Raw genomic sequence first — 14,961 nt, forward strand, 5'->3', positions numbered from 1 at the left:
TCCTGCTAAGCATTCGGGAATGTTACGAGTAAGTCTGAGTGTCAAGGAAAGTGCATGGGAGTAAAGAGTACATATTTTCTTTAGGACTGTAGTAGAGTAAAACTAAAAGTTGTCAAATCTAAATAGTAAAGTACAGATACAAAAACTACTTAAGTAGTAGTACTTCAAAGTATTTTTACGTATTTACTTTACACCACTAAAAATGGTTTAATCCATGTTGTTTCAATACACAAACCAAAAATCAACCGGAAGGCAAGTGGATGCTATAGAGACTCAGTGTAACTGTAGAGGATAACATTTATTAAAATCAGCATAATAATCCAGACCACATTGACATATTTGACTCATGATAAGGGCACTCATGGCTGATGTCTGCCTTTCTTAGGTTTCCACTAGAGGTCTTCACGGATCCACCTGTAACCGAATACCCGAGAGGGTTCGGATCCAGAATTCTAAATAATGTCACAGGTCTGGGTCGGATCTGATATGATTGTCTTTTATGATTGTATGTGTAATTTTAACGACCAAATAAACCTGCAAACCTGCTTTCTTAAAACAGATAAAGCATCACCTCACAGCACAACGCCTCTCCACTATTTGACCTATAGATAGTTTGTGTGTATGCATTGATATGTAGGCTACGTGTGCCTTTATATATTTTTTTATGTAGTTCTGTCCTTGATCTGTTTTTGTCTATTAATATTCTGTATTATGTCATGTTTCATGTTTTGTGTGGACCCCAGGAAGAGTAACTGCTGCTTTTGCAACAGCTAATGGGGATCCTAATAAAATACCAAACCGACTTGTCCGGAAGTACCCGTACAGATCTGCATGTGACTGCTGCAGTACAGAGAGATAGAGAAATCATATCATTTATGCTGCTCCTCTTTTCACAAGAGTGGCATGTCTAGCTTGTTGTTGGCCAATCATAAGTCATCAAAGCAGCAATAGGCTAGACCAGGGTTTTCCAAACTCGGTCCCGGGGACCCTAAGCGGTGCATTCCCCCCCCCCCCCCCCCTAGCACTACACAGCTGATTCAAATAATCAACTCATCAATAAACTTTGATTATTTGAATCAGCTGTGTAGTGCTAGGGCATAAAAACTAAACGTGCACCGCATAGGGTCCCCAGGACTGAGTTTGGAAAACACTGGGCTACAGTCATAGAGCCTCCACGTGTGGCAAAAGTTAGGAAATATCAATGGAATATTTAATTTAAAATGACAGAAGTTAAAGGAGAGGGATAGGCTACAAAGACCAAGAGCCAACAGGTAGGCTGCTACTTAATATTCTGAATGAAGTTGTTTGTAACTGTGTAGGACGAGAATAACATAGCTAGGTAGGCTGCTATTACTCTACTATAGCGCGAGTCGGCTTGGTCGGTTGCCGTTTCTCGTCTCTCCCTCCCTCTTCCCTGCTCCCCGTGTCACTAGCTCACACGTCCTGCTAGAGCTCTACCTCTCTCGCGCTTTATCAGCTCCGGTAGCTTAAATGGACTTTTCTGTCAATTCCCTCACTCAGATGTGGTCTGGATCCGACCAGGTCTACGCGGAATGGGTCTAGTCGTCCTCGTGTCCATTCGGAACGGGTTCTCTATATTTAACAAATAAATGTATGCATATTGGGTCCGGATGGGAAAGCCCCAGGTCCATTTGGGAACAGGTCCAACTTTTTGGACCCGTGAAGGCCTCTTGTTTTAACATCTTGAGCACTGGAGGCTCTCATCGTTCAATAGTAGTGGAAGAAAATCCCCATTATTGCCTTGTCCATTTTACTTACAATAGTTTGGTTGTAGTAGACAATTCATTCCCAGCAACCTTCGCTGTGCTGAAAGTGACCCCTATAGATCACCTCCCATTTCCTAAAACCAACGAAACAAACTCCTGTGTTCCATAATTCAATACAGCAAGACAACAGGACGACATCACAGAAATCGGATTCCAGCTCCAAACTGGACCCCGTCGCATATCCTAAACAAACAAAGACCAAAGTGTCATTTCTAAACATTAACCCAATACCCTTATCACAATATTGGGCCAAACATCTAGCTGTACTGGGCTAGCCTGGTTACACAACCACCACATTTGCTGAAACCATTATGGAAATGTCACTGGAAAATAAATTTACCAAGCCAGTATGGTTTGGGTTGGCCCTTTACAGTGAATCAGACATAACTGTTCTGCTCAACTTCAGTGCATTCGGAAAGTATTCAGACCCCTTTTTGTTACGTTACAGCCTTATTCTACAATGGATTAAATTATTTCCCCCCTCGTCCATCTACACACAATACCCCATAATGAAAAGGCAAAATCAGGTTTTTAGAAATCTTTGCTAATTTATATATAAAAAAAGATCACATTTACATCAGATCTCAAAGACCTAAGATTAAGAATTGTTGACTTGCATAAAGCTTGATATTCATCAGTCCACGGTAAGACAAATTGTCTATAAATGGAGAAAGTTCAGCACTGTTGCTACTCTCCCTAGAAGTGGCCATCCTGCAAAGATGACTGCAAGAGCACAGTGCAGAATGCTCAATGGGGTTAAGAAGAATCCTAGAGGTTGAGGTTATTGCCGCCAAAGGAGGGTCAAGCAGTTATTAAATCCAAGGGTTCACATGCTTTTCCCACCCTGCACTGTGAATGTTTACATGGTGTGTTCAACAGAGACAAAAACATAACTTAATTTTTGTTTTTTTGTTTAAGCAGACTGTCTATTGTTGTGACCTAGTTATGAAGATCAGATCAAATGTTATGATCAATTTATGCAGAAATACAGGCATTTTCAAATGGCTCATACTTTTTCTTGCCACCAAGTATTCAGACCCTTTACTCAGTACTTTGTTGAAGCACCGTTGGCAGAGATTACAGCCTCGAGTCATCTTGGGTATGACGCTACAAGCTTGGCACACCTGTATTTGTGGAGTTTCTCCTATTCTTCTCTGTAGATCCTCTCAAGCTCTGTCAGGTTGGGTGGGGTGCGTCGTTGCACAGCTATTTTCAGGTCTCTCCAGAGATGTTCGATCAGGTTCAAGTCCAGGCTCTGGTTGGGCCACTCAAGGACATTGAGACTTGTCCCGAAGCCACACCTGCAATGTCTTAGCTGTGTGCTTAGTGTCTATGTCCTGTTGGAAGTGAACCTTCGCCCCAGTCTGAGGTCCTGAGCGCTCTGGAGCAGATTTTCAAGGATCTCTCTGTACTTTGCTCTGTTCATCTTTCCCTCGATCCTGACTTGTCTCCTAGTCCCTGCCACTGAAAAACATCCCCACAGCATGATGCTGCCACCACCATGCTTCACCTTAGGGATGGTACCAGGTTTCCTCCAGACGTGACGCTTGGCATTCAGGCCAAAGAGTTCAATCTTGGTTTCATCAGACCAGAGAATCTTGTTTCTCATGATCTGAGAGTCATTTAGGTGCCTTTTTGGCAAACTCCAAGCAGGCTGTCATGCGCCTTTTACTGAGGAGGGGCATCCGTCTGGCCACTCTACCATAAAGGTCTGATTGATGGAGTGCTGCAGAGATGGTTGTACTTCTGGAAGGTTCTCCCATCTCCACAGAGGAACTCTGTCAGAGTGACCATCGTGTTCTTGGTCACCTCCCTGACCAAGGCCACTGTGTTCTTGGGGAACTTCAATGCGGTAGAAATGTTTTGGTACCCTTCCCCAGATCTGTGCCTCGACACAATCCTGTCTCGGAGCTCTACGGACAATTCCTTCGATCTCATGGCTTGGTTTTTGCTCTGACATGCACTGTCAACTGTGGGACCATTTATATACACAGGTGTGTGCCTTTCCAAATCATCTCCAATCAATTTAAATTTACCACAGGTGGACTCCAATCAAGTTGTAGAAACATCAAGGATGATCAATGGAAACAGTATGCACCTGAACTCAATTTCGAGTCTCGTAGTAAAGGGTCTGAATATTTATGTAAATAAGGCATTTTATACATTTGCGAACATTTCTAAAAACCTGTTTTCGCTTTGTCATTATTGTGTATAAACTGATGGAAAACCATTTATTACATTTTAGAATAAGGCTTTAACGTAACAACGTGGAAAAAAGTGAAGGGGTCTGAATACTTTCCGAATACACCGTATATGAACTATATAGTATTATTTCTAAGCTATGGACTATCATGTCATGGTTTGATAACAGGAAGGGCAGATAATAGGCTACCTGTCTCCACTCTGGACGCCCATGGGAATGCAGTAGTTGAGCTCCAGCCGGGCGATGTTTCCAAGTCGCAGCACGATTCCCGCTCCATAGGACCAGCGGATACACTCCGCCAGCTTACTCAGGTGTGCTCGAGGCCCGTCACCTGGAGCAACACACATACACACCACAGCCGAGGGGTCATTCCACCTCAAAAAGCAGAAGGAAGCGGATTTCCACACCCACCATGTCAGATTGTTCTGAAATCGTTTTTGTTGTTAAAAGCTAACAAGATTAGCATTCCCGGAAACATTTAGTTGAAATCTAATTGGCTCTACATATTACTAGGTCATTCCACTCCTCCTCCTCTATATATATAATTGTGATTGAGTCCTGCGGATTTCTCATACTGATGAATTTGAACATAGGCAGCTTGTTAAGATGGTATTACAGCTATCATCTCAGAACATCTGACACTTCCACTTCATAGATCGTGGGGTTCAATTACATCTTTAAAACACACACCATAGTTGAGGTTACACAGGTTCCCAGCATTGAGGAAGAAGTGGGTCCTGAAGAGGTCTCCGAATCCCCCTTTGCCTGGACGGAAGGGCAGTGGAGTATACAGGTGGATGGCTCCAGCCCAATACACCTCACCTCCCAGGTAGTCACCTGGTCATTCAAACAATAAAACCACATGTGATGTGAGAAAGTTACCCATCTTTTTATTTTTTTTATTTAAAAAAAATCTGACTTCATTCAAACGGACAGAGGATAACATCTCACCTTCACTCTGTGGGCCGATGCTGTACATACTGAATCCTCTGACGCTAGTAGGACCACCGAGATAGAACCTAAGACATATCGGTAGAAACCATAGAAACAGTCCATAAAAACAAACCATAACCATCATGCTTCTAGGGAAAGAGGATCATTTTGTACATGTATTAAAACTGAGTTTGGCCAATTCCAGTCCCCTTGTTTAGGGGATCTGTGGTCCGACCTGGGATAATTTTTTTATATAGAAGGACTGAGAAGCTCAGTTCCGGTGACTTGAGGATATATATATATTTTCAAACACCATCTAAAACAATTTCCACCTCCAGAAATGAGCCCCAAAAACATATTGGTAAAAATGTTTAAATTATTTGTTCCATATATCCTGTCTATTGTCAGATGTTCTATTAGTAATAGGCATTATCACCTCTAGCCAACTGATGCTGCATAGCGGCTATAACATGTAGATAGGCTGAAGCATGGGGTTTGACCATCTGCATTTACCCTACTGGACACAAGGTTCTGAATGTTATTATTTTTATAATAAATATCATACCAGTCAAAAGTTTGGACACCTACTCATTCTAGGGTCTTTATTTTTTACATAGTGAAGACATCAAAACTATTAAATAACACATATGGAATCATGTAGTAACCAAAAAAGTGTTAAACAAAATCAAAATATATTTTATATTTGAGATTCTTCAAAGTAGCCACCCTTTGCCTTTGACAGCTTTGCACACTTTTAGCATTCTCTCAACCAGCTTCATGATGTAGTCACCTGGAATACATTTCAAGGTGAATGAGTAGGTGTCCAAACTTTTGACAAGTACTGTATAAATAATGACTTACTATTCACTTGAATTATTATTTATTTTCAATTGCAAAGTAAGTCCTTGTCCTTTTAAGACAATTTTCTCCTTTGAGATTTGTTGTCAGCATGCTTGAAACTCCAGTTGGAACTGAATCTGTTAAACGACACCACCTGAAGGAGTAAAGAAATAAATGGTAGCAAACTGTGACGCCGCTCTGGTTTAACAAAGGCCAAAACTGCTTTCAAAAAGGCTTTTCCCGCGATGGCATTAATAACTGTTGTGCATTGACAGAATACATGTTTCCCTCCCTATCGCAACCTGAATGCACCTCGAGAGGAAAACCTTTTCATATAGAACACACAATAACAAGGTTGTAAACCAAAACAACAAGCCGACCAGGGAAACAGTGTTATGTTGTAAAACACAACAACAAGCCGACCAGGGAAACAGTGTTATGTTGTAAAACACAACAACAAGCCGACCAGGGAAACAGTGTTATGTTGTGAAGCACAACAACAAGCCGACCAGGGAAACAGTGTTATGTTGTGAAGCACAACAACAAGCCGACCAGGGAAACAGTGTTATGTTGTGAAGCACAACAACAAGCCGACCAGGGAAACAGTGTTATGTTGTGAAGCACAACAACAAGCCGACCAGGGAAACAGTGTTATGTTGTAAAACACAACAACAAGCCGACCAGGGAAACAGTGTGCAGTTCTAACACACTCACGGGAAGCTTAGTAAAGCTTAAACCAAGTTTATTCACCCACTGGGTCATACAGCTGCATAAGACAAGGAACATATTTATATAAGCACCTGTATTTGCCCCTTCCTTACACATCTAAACAGCCAATACATCTCTGTTGCTAAGATTATATACTTCCTCACTTCATCTGACCTCTGCCCCAAATTCCTCACGCCTTCCCACAGGATCTCTGAATGTCCAACAAAAACATATCCTGACAGAATGTAAATGTTATACATTCCCCTGTCTCCCTCAGTGACATGAATAAGTATATTTCATATGTAAAAAGTCAGAACCCATCAATAGGTCAACTATTCTACTAGGCGGTTGTCTGATTTGTGTTAATAACATTACATGGTGAAAAATAGTAGCACTGGAAAGTCCTGACCTCAGTGATAAAGTTGAGGCTTTGAATGACTTTACCAGCAGCTACAGTAGGCTAGACTCATTTATAGACCATTTCATTCCCTTCATCTGAACATCGGAGTGTCAGCAACAATCATGCATGTCAGTTCAGTGCACACAGCTTAACAGAGAACATTACATATTTGGGAATATATTTCATAGAATATACATGCTTCAGTGTTAGGCTGTCATCTCCAAACCAAAGACTTTTATTTCGGATCTACACGGATCTCAAAAACGACCTCCAGAATCCATATGACGGAAATCCATCGAACTTTAACCCCTGACTATACAGTATAAAGACATGGCAGGGCCACATTAAAATCGGCTAGCGTCCCCTGTGTTTCAATTATGGTTTTGTGAAACAGAGAAGTATTGTCTCACCTGTCAGCAATGCAAGTTGGCTTATCTCCAATGGGCAGGAGGCATCCACCCCAGAGAGATGCAGACAGGACCTGGAAGATAGAGGACGAGGTCTCAACAAATGTGCTCTTTTATCCACACATTTATCCCAACCTGGTCAAAACCATTCGTCAACCCTCCATCAACAAGCTGTTTACATAGCAGGAGAGGGAGAGCCTGAGTCTGTCTCAAACTTTGAATACCCGGCTATGAAAAGCCAACTGACATTTACTCCTGAGGTGCTGACCTGTTGCCCCCTTATACAACCACTGTGATTATTATTTGACCCTGCTGGTCATTTATGAACGTTTTAACATCTTGAAAAACGATCTGACCTTAATGGCCATGTACTCTTATCTCCACCCAGCACAGCCAGACGAGGACTGGTCACCCCTCAGAGCCTGGTTCCTCTCTAGGTTTCTTCCTAGTTTCCTGTCTTTCTAGGGAGTTTTTCCTAGCCACCTTGCTTCTACATCTGCATGGTTTGGGGTTTTAGGCTGGGTTTCTATATAAGCAATGTGACATCTGCTGATGTAAATAGTGTTTTATAAATAATTATATTGATTGATGGTTATACTATAAAGATTGTCCAGAACCAGTTCAATACTCAGACTGAGATCCAACTTGTGATTTATGTGTGTAACTAAAGTTTATCGCACACATTTCTTCTTAATAAATAGGACGATTTTAGTTTCTCACCGAGTCCCAGAAGAGACGTTTGTTAAATTGGAGCTCAAAGTCCTCTTTCAGAAAACTGGCATCTCCTCCAGTGTAGCCAGCCAACTCCTACAAAACCACAACGCATCAGCTGAATAAGTTGTTGGTTCATAAACGATCTGGGGAAAATGGTTTTATTACGGTATTACCATTGAATACAACACTGGTCCAGGTAATGTTCACCTAACCTACACACCTGGTTGATTTTGAGCAAGGCTCCCCTCCTGGGAAGGATTGTGGAGTTTCTGGTGTCGATGACCATGGCATGCTATGAGGGCCAAGGAGAAAAGAGCAACATGTTGAGGAAAAAGTCAAGTGTCTAAGTAGGGCCGAATCCTAACTCGAGATACACGTGCGTAAAAATGTTTTTGCACAAATTTCCCATTGACGTCATCAATGGAAGATTTACACAAAAGCCTAAATGAAGTGTACAGATCTCAGAACAGGAGTTTGGGCCTAAATGTATTACCACAATGTTTTAATCCCTGGGACTAAAAAAAGGGTAGTCGTGTGAGGGATTGTGAAGCGAAACTCAAGTCCCGGTACCGAGAGTGATGACTTGAGGGAGTGGCCGCTCTCCTCCCGGACTGCGAATGAGGCGGTACGCGCCAGACATCCCAGCTCTCGCCACACACCCTCCCACTTCAGGGTGTGGTTCGTCTTCCAAAGAGGGAACTGTTTGTAAAACAGAGAGGGAGAAAGAAGAGAGAGGATCAACCAAAAGCATTACAGTAGGATGAAATTTTATTTGATAAAAAATAGCTGAGAAGTTCCAATTCTACTCATCGCAGATAGCATAACAACCGTAAATGACAACTCTATAGTAACGATAGATGGAGTAATGGAAAAATGATCTTTACACTGAATTCTGTGGAGACGCCACGATCAGTCTCTCTCAGCGAGCTCCATGGAAACTGGCCTGTGACTTTGTAAAAGTTAACGGCAAAACTGCAACAGCAAGAGCAAGTCAATTAGAAGAAGAACAAAAAGAGCCCAGGGATCTATAGAATGAACAACTTAAAAGGTGCTACACATAGCTTCCACAGAGGAAAACATTCAGAGAAATGCTAAGTAAATTGCAACAGCACTAGGCTCCATTCAAAACAAATCTCCCCCGTATCCACGGCAACAATGGCGGAGACTCGTGCTTGAGCCTCTTACTTTCGGTTTTGGTTCACCAGCTTTACTGATAATATATATTTCACAGCGATTTATGTGGTACAATGATTCCCGACACTATTCCGTGGTTGTTTTCTCAAATAAACTGAACAACCAGGAAATGGCACAGTGATTTCTACATTGGCCGCTTGACACGATTTCCACTAGATAACACAGCCACAAAGTAAAAACAGCTTTCCTTCAGATGCTGCAGCGGCGGGAGAAATCAATAGTCAAATATCACAGCCAACTACAACACTGGCGGGTTAAGTAATACTGTGAAACACTATCATTCCACTATTACTGCAGATATATTATGGACATTTTAAGAAATTACAAATCAAAAAAAGTATCAAATATAGATCCGGTGTTGCACCTTTTAAACGTAAATCTGTGTATTTACAGCAGTGCTTATAATATAAGTGGCAGGTTTTTTGTTCTCATACTTGCGCTCAAAGTGACCAGGTTGAGGCTTGAAGAAAGACAGCCCATAGGAAGTCTCTTTGGTACCGTAGGAGAACTGGAAAGTAAGCTTTTCCGCACGACCGAAAACATTGGGCAGCTTCAGACCAAGAACCTACAGTAAGAGGGAGGGAAAACTAGTCAAAAACCTGACCACAGCAGAGGACGGTACCTCCTATAGCATGTGTAATCACCACCATAGCTCTTTATAAATTAATCTGTCCTTGATTTCTAATTTTCTTCTCTCCTCGCTTCCTTCTCAAAACACATTGGAGAATTAGGTCCAAGGCAGTGTTTCCCAAACTCCGTCCTCGTGACCCCAATGGGTGCAGGTTGTTTTTGTTCTTCCCACAAGCACTACACAGCTGATTTAAAATTATTAAAGCTTGATGATTAGCTGAATCGGCTGTGTAGTGCTAGGTTAAAAACGTGCACCCCTTGGGGACCCGAGGACCGAGTTTGGGAAACACTGGTCCAAATGCAGGGACATTGGGTCCTTCTCCTCCAATACAATTTAGAAGGAGATAAGGAGATAGGAATCACGACAAGATGACTTGAGATAGAGCCCCAGGAGTTCTCACCATGCTGCCTTCGTTATTTCCAACCATGGTGTTATAGCTACCAGTCATACGTCTCAGCTCAGTCACTGCAAACGTCACATCTAGTCCGTTAGGCAGAGCATCCACCCCTGAAAGGAAGTGTTGTTTTTTTAATAAAATGTTTGTATTTTTTGGAGTGTTTTAACCACTTTCCCCATTCATTTGATTATTTTCCCAATGTAATATGCAAAACTTTGATACTGATAGTGTTCAGATTAATAACGGATGATCTTTCTAACCACAGTACCTTGTGAGGTATCAATAACAACCTCCACCTGTCTGAAGATACCAAGACGGAGGAGCTTCTGTCTGGCTTCGTGGGCTCTCTTCATTACCTAAAAAACAAAAACAACAACTGTAAACAAAGTAAGTTATACTTTTGCTACAATCTCAACACCGTCTCCACACACAGCGTTTCCCCACTAGCTCCGGCTGTCGGCTATACAGCCGATTACAGACTCATTTTCAGACAGGTACTTTTTCCTCACTGAAATAAACTAGGCTACTTTTCAATTGGCTAGTCAGAAAAAAAAGGTCTTAAGAACCCTCTCCTGCTAGAATGAACGACATGCATCTTCTAGCGATCTATTGATAGGACATGCGCCTGTCAATCACAAAGCGAGCAAAGACAGGGAAACACTGCTGGTTTGACAGTCTGCTGTCTGTCCCGACTCTCGGTACCTGGGTGTGTGCGCTGAGGTTGCAGTCAAATTTCTTTACACGTATGGAGAGAGCATATGGAAAGACGTTTTAACATATATTCATATTTTTTTTTATATCCATAAAACTATTCTATATCAATTATTGAATTTTTTATTAAATAAATAAAATATATAAATATATTTTTTATCAACAACAAATTATTTATGGGAAAATACAATTATTGATATAAAAAAAATCATATGAATATATGTTAACATCTTTCCATAGAGAGCATGAATTTGCATGTCCCATATAATATGGGAACGACCAGTTGACATCCACTTAGTCTATTGTTTTCTGGTACATTCCTTCATTTTCTTTCCAGTCAGACATTAAAGGGATACAATTTGTATGTCTCTGTGTCCAGAAAGAAGAAAGTTTGAGGTAGTTTTGCGAGCCAATGCTAACTAGCATTAGCAGATACCCATGAACTTCTAGTCATTGCGCTAACGCTAGTTAGCAACTTAATTTAAACTGCACGCAAAGACATAAATGGTATCCACGAGTTAATCTACAATGCATTTAAGAACTACACCATGTCTGGCCAGTGAGGAAAAAAATGTAACGTTGGGCCCTGACACGTTTCAGAAGCAGCCACGGCATGGTGGGAGGGAGCCTGGCTGGCTACTTTTTCTATTTGGCTGGCTACTCCATTTGCTTGTGGAAAACACTGCATACTGTCTCCACACATTAAAATCGGTGGTCTGTATCCTACTGTACTGATAGATTCACTCACGTCAATCAAGTTCTTTGCTCTGAAGACACCAGCAATCTCGTATGTTAAGCAATCCTCCTTGGTTCTTCCCAGACCATCTATGTGAACATGCTGGACTATGACCTATAGGACAAATATACAAAGGAGTTATAAGCAGCATTGACAGGCAACAATAAAAAGGTAACTTTGACATTCAACCACACAGAAAAGATGAACTAAGAAACAACTTGAGCCGTACATCTTTGTTTTCAAGAACCTCTTGTTTTGATTCCTGCTCCATATCTGGTGTCTCGATGTCATCCGCATGAACCCCCAACTCAGGTCCCTGCATCGGCAGAGGATCAAGACTCTGCAACACAACAGAGATTGTGATGAATCAATGACTGACCAGGATACTTCTTGTATTGTAAAGCTAGTTATCTGTACAAAACCCAATAGCTAAAATGGCAGTTAGGTGGCTTTAGTGGTTTGGTTATTATGATAAAGGTAGTTGGTAAATACCATATTGAGATGAACTAGTACAAGTCATTCATCAAAATGTCATAAGTTGAAGTTAGTGGAAATTTCAGAATGTGGTTGTAAGCATCTAAGCAAGCACATGACGGCACTGGAGAATGGCACTGAAATGTATAGAGGCCGTTTTGCAGGCTATTTTGTGTATTTATTAATTTTTTCCTTCTGGACATCAGAAAAGCGATCACTAACCTCGATTTGGATGAAGATTTCTACATCAATGAGTCGAAGGCACAAGACATACTGCTTACCTAGGACCAGGCCCTAATCTCTGACACTCGGAAGAAACTGCCATGTGTGTACACTGATCAGATTGTTTGGTTTGATGATGCTCCCCCATGCATTAGTTCTCTAGGCAGCATTCTGCCTTCTCCCGACCGTTCTCAGCCATTAGCTTCGACCCACAACTGCCTCATGTGAACTACAATCCCGACACCGTGTTTTAGCATTTAGGTTAATAATCATTGCTTGCAATATGACTTTCGAAACATATGGCCCTTATCTTTCATCAGCGAGAAAGAAGCCTTCAAATAAAACACTTATACAACTATGGGTGCCTCCATCCAACAAAACTACACTTCTGCTACACTTCCCGAGTTAAAATGGTTAAAATTATTGCATGCTAGATAGTTACCTGGAAACCAGACGTTGAATTGCATTGAATTCCAGTGGTGTAAAGTACTTAAGTAGGACTAAAGTAGTTTTTGGGGGTATCTGCACTTTACAATTAATATTTTTGCCAACTTTTACTTCACTACATTCCTAAAGAAAATAATGTACTTTTTACATTTTCCCTGACACCCAAAAGTACTCGTTACATTTTGACAGGAAAATTGTCCAATTCACACACTTAACAAGAAAGATCACTGGTCATCCGTACTGCCTCTGGACTCACTAAACACAAATGCTTTGTTTATAAATTGTCTGAGTGTTGGCGTGTGCCCCTGGCTATGCATCAAATGTTTTTATTTTTGATGGTGCAGTCTGGTTTGCTTAATATAAGGAAGTTGAAATGGTTTATACTTTTACTTTTGATACTTAAGTATATTTAAAACCAAATACTTTTAGACTTTTACTCAAGTAGTATTTTACTGTGTGACTTTCACTTTTACTTGAGTCATTTTCTATTATTAAGGTACCTTTACTTTTACTCAAGTAGGACAATTGAGTACTTTTTACACCACTTGAATTCTACATCAGACAGAGAGTGTTTGAATCAGTAAAGTTTACGCTCACGTCCTCTACAAGACAGAATGTTGAATAAAATCATATTTTAACGCGCTTTACCGGTTGTCCGTGCGGTTGGTCCTTTTGACCGTAGGAATGTGAGACAATATATCCACAGGAAAGTATAATTACATCAAGTTTTTTCAAAGCGCTGGTAGTGTGTTCAGATGCATGCACACAAGATAAATATTACATACAGAAGACGCACGCATATTTGCCGAGCTCATGCACGTGTTTACATGGTTCTGCGCTTCAGGTGATTGACATCTGATATCAGCTAAACTCCCTCCTACAGAAGACGCCTTCGGCCAATGACTCGTGTCATGATCAAAGGGCTAACCTCACTATTTAAGATCCGTGAACGTGTAGGGCGCCCGTTGCACGAGCAACGTTCACTAATGCTGTTGTTGTAACTATGATCATGTTAATTTACTTTACTGACATCGACAGTCCATGTATCTGAAGTTCAGCTAGTTTTCATAGTTGGCAAGCTGTCCAACTGGGCCCCTTTCGCTGTACGTGACAGCTAGCTATACTAAGCTAGCTATTGGCTACTGCACTCAGAGGTCATGCTGTCACCCTTTGCATTTTGAGCAGTTATCCTTACCCTCGCGTGGACGGTGCCCATGATTAAGGTCTTGAATGTACAGTCCTTCAAATGTTGGTGTTTATTTTACGAAATTAAATTACATTTAATTCACGCTCGGCTCAATAAAGATGTAGCTTCGTGGACGGGGGAAGCCATGACACCATCAAAACCACACCCCCTAACTCATCCTGGGTGTATTCAAGATGTCAACGTTTCACAACGTATTGCATTTATTTGATTTAACCTTTATTTAGCTCGGCAAATCAGTTTAAGAACAAATTCTTATTTACAATGACGGCCTACCTAGGCCAAACGCCGGATGACGCTGGGCCAATTGTGCGCCGCACTATGGGGCTCCCAATCACAGCTGGATGTGATACAGCCTGGATCCGAACCAGGGACTGTAGTGACCTTAAATCGCTGCACCACTCGGGAACTAACATTTTTGACAACAGCTGGTTACTGTAAACACAAAACAATAGTGTACACATAAAACATATTGAAGGCAGAGATTCATATTTTCAAAACTGAAGCTTTGCTTATTTATTATATATAATAACATGTACTTGGGTTTGTGTAGGACTTTTCGAACAAGTGCATGATGGATGGTGGACAAGCAGAGACAACTTGCATTCAAGAATGTGACCATACTGGGTCCAGACAACATAAGTCTGCCTGTAGCACTAACCCAATTTCACCAATACGTGATGTATTGTCTCTACCTTCTTGCCCTTTGTGCGGTTGTCTGTGCCCAATAATGTTTGTAACATGTTTTGTGCAAATGCCATGTTGTGTTGCTACCATGTTGTTGTTGTGTTGCTACTATGCTGTGTTGTCATGCATTGCTGCCTTGCTATGTTGTTGTCTTGGGTCTCTTTATGTAGTGTTGTGTTGTCTCTCTTGTCGTGATGTGTGTTTTTGTCTTAAATTTTATTTTTAATCCCAGGCCCTGTCCCCACAGGAGGCCTTTTGGTAGTCCG

The 14,961-nt window shown here is 41.3% G+C and overlaps 1 protein-coding gene across 2 annotated transcripts; it reads right to left on the reverse strand.

Annotated features, from left to right (window-relative positions):
• Positions 1 to 279: 279 nt before the first annotated feature.
• On the reverse strand, positions 280 to 14,171 carry LOC139578145 (sorting and assembly machinery component 50 homolog A). Of its 2 annotated transcripts, none has more exons than XM_071405396.1 (15): positions 14,000 to 14,171; positions 11,891 to 12,001; positions 11,674 to 11,775; positions 10,483 to 10,570; positions 10,218 to 10,324; positions 9,621 to 9,751; positions 8,877 to 8,964; positions 8,563 to 8,691; positions 8,213 to 8,284; positions 7,999 to 8,085; positions 7,282 to 7,352; positions 4,942 to 5,009; positions 4,681 to 4,827; positions 4,180 to 4,321; positions 280 to 1,970 (listed from the first exon to the last, which is right to left on the reverse strand). In XM_071405396.1, exons 1-15 carry the CDS (start codon positions 14,018 to 14,020, stop codon positions 1,925 to 1,927), a joined length of 1,410 nt encoding a protein of 469 aa, XP_071261497.1. In that variant the 5' UTR covers positions 14,021 to 14,171; the 3' UTR covers positions 280 to 1,924. The 2 variants fall into 2 exon arrangements, with proteins under 2 accessions (XP_071261497.1, XP_071261498.1); XM_071405397.1 differs by lacking the exon at positions 14,000 to 14,171 and adding an exon at positions 13,453 to 13,568.
• Positions 14,172 to 14,961: the final 790 nt, after the last annotated feature.

This window comes from Salvelinus alpinus, chromosome 6 (assembly GCF_045679555.1).
Source record: "Salvelinus alpinus chromosome 6, SLU_Salpinus.1, whole genome shotgun sequence".
In the NCBI taxonomy this organism is placed as follows: domain Eukaryota; kingdom Metazoa; phylum Chordata; class Actinopteri; order Salmoniformes; family Salmonidae; genus Salvelinus; species Salvelinus alpinus.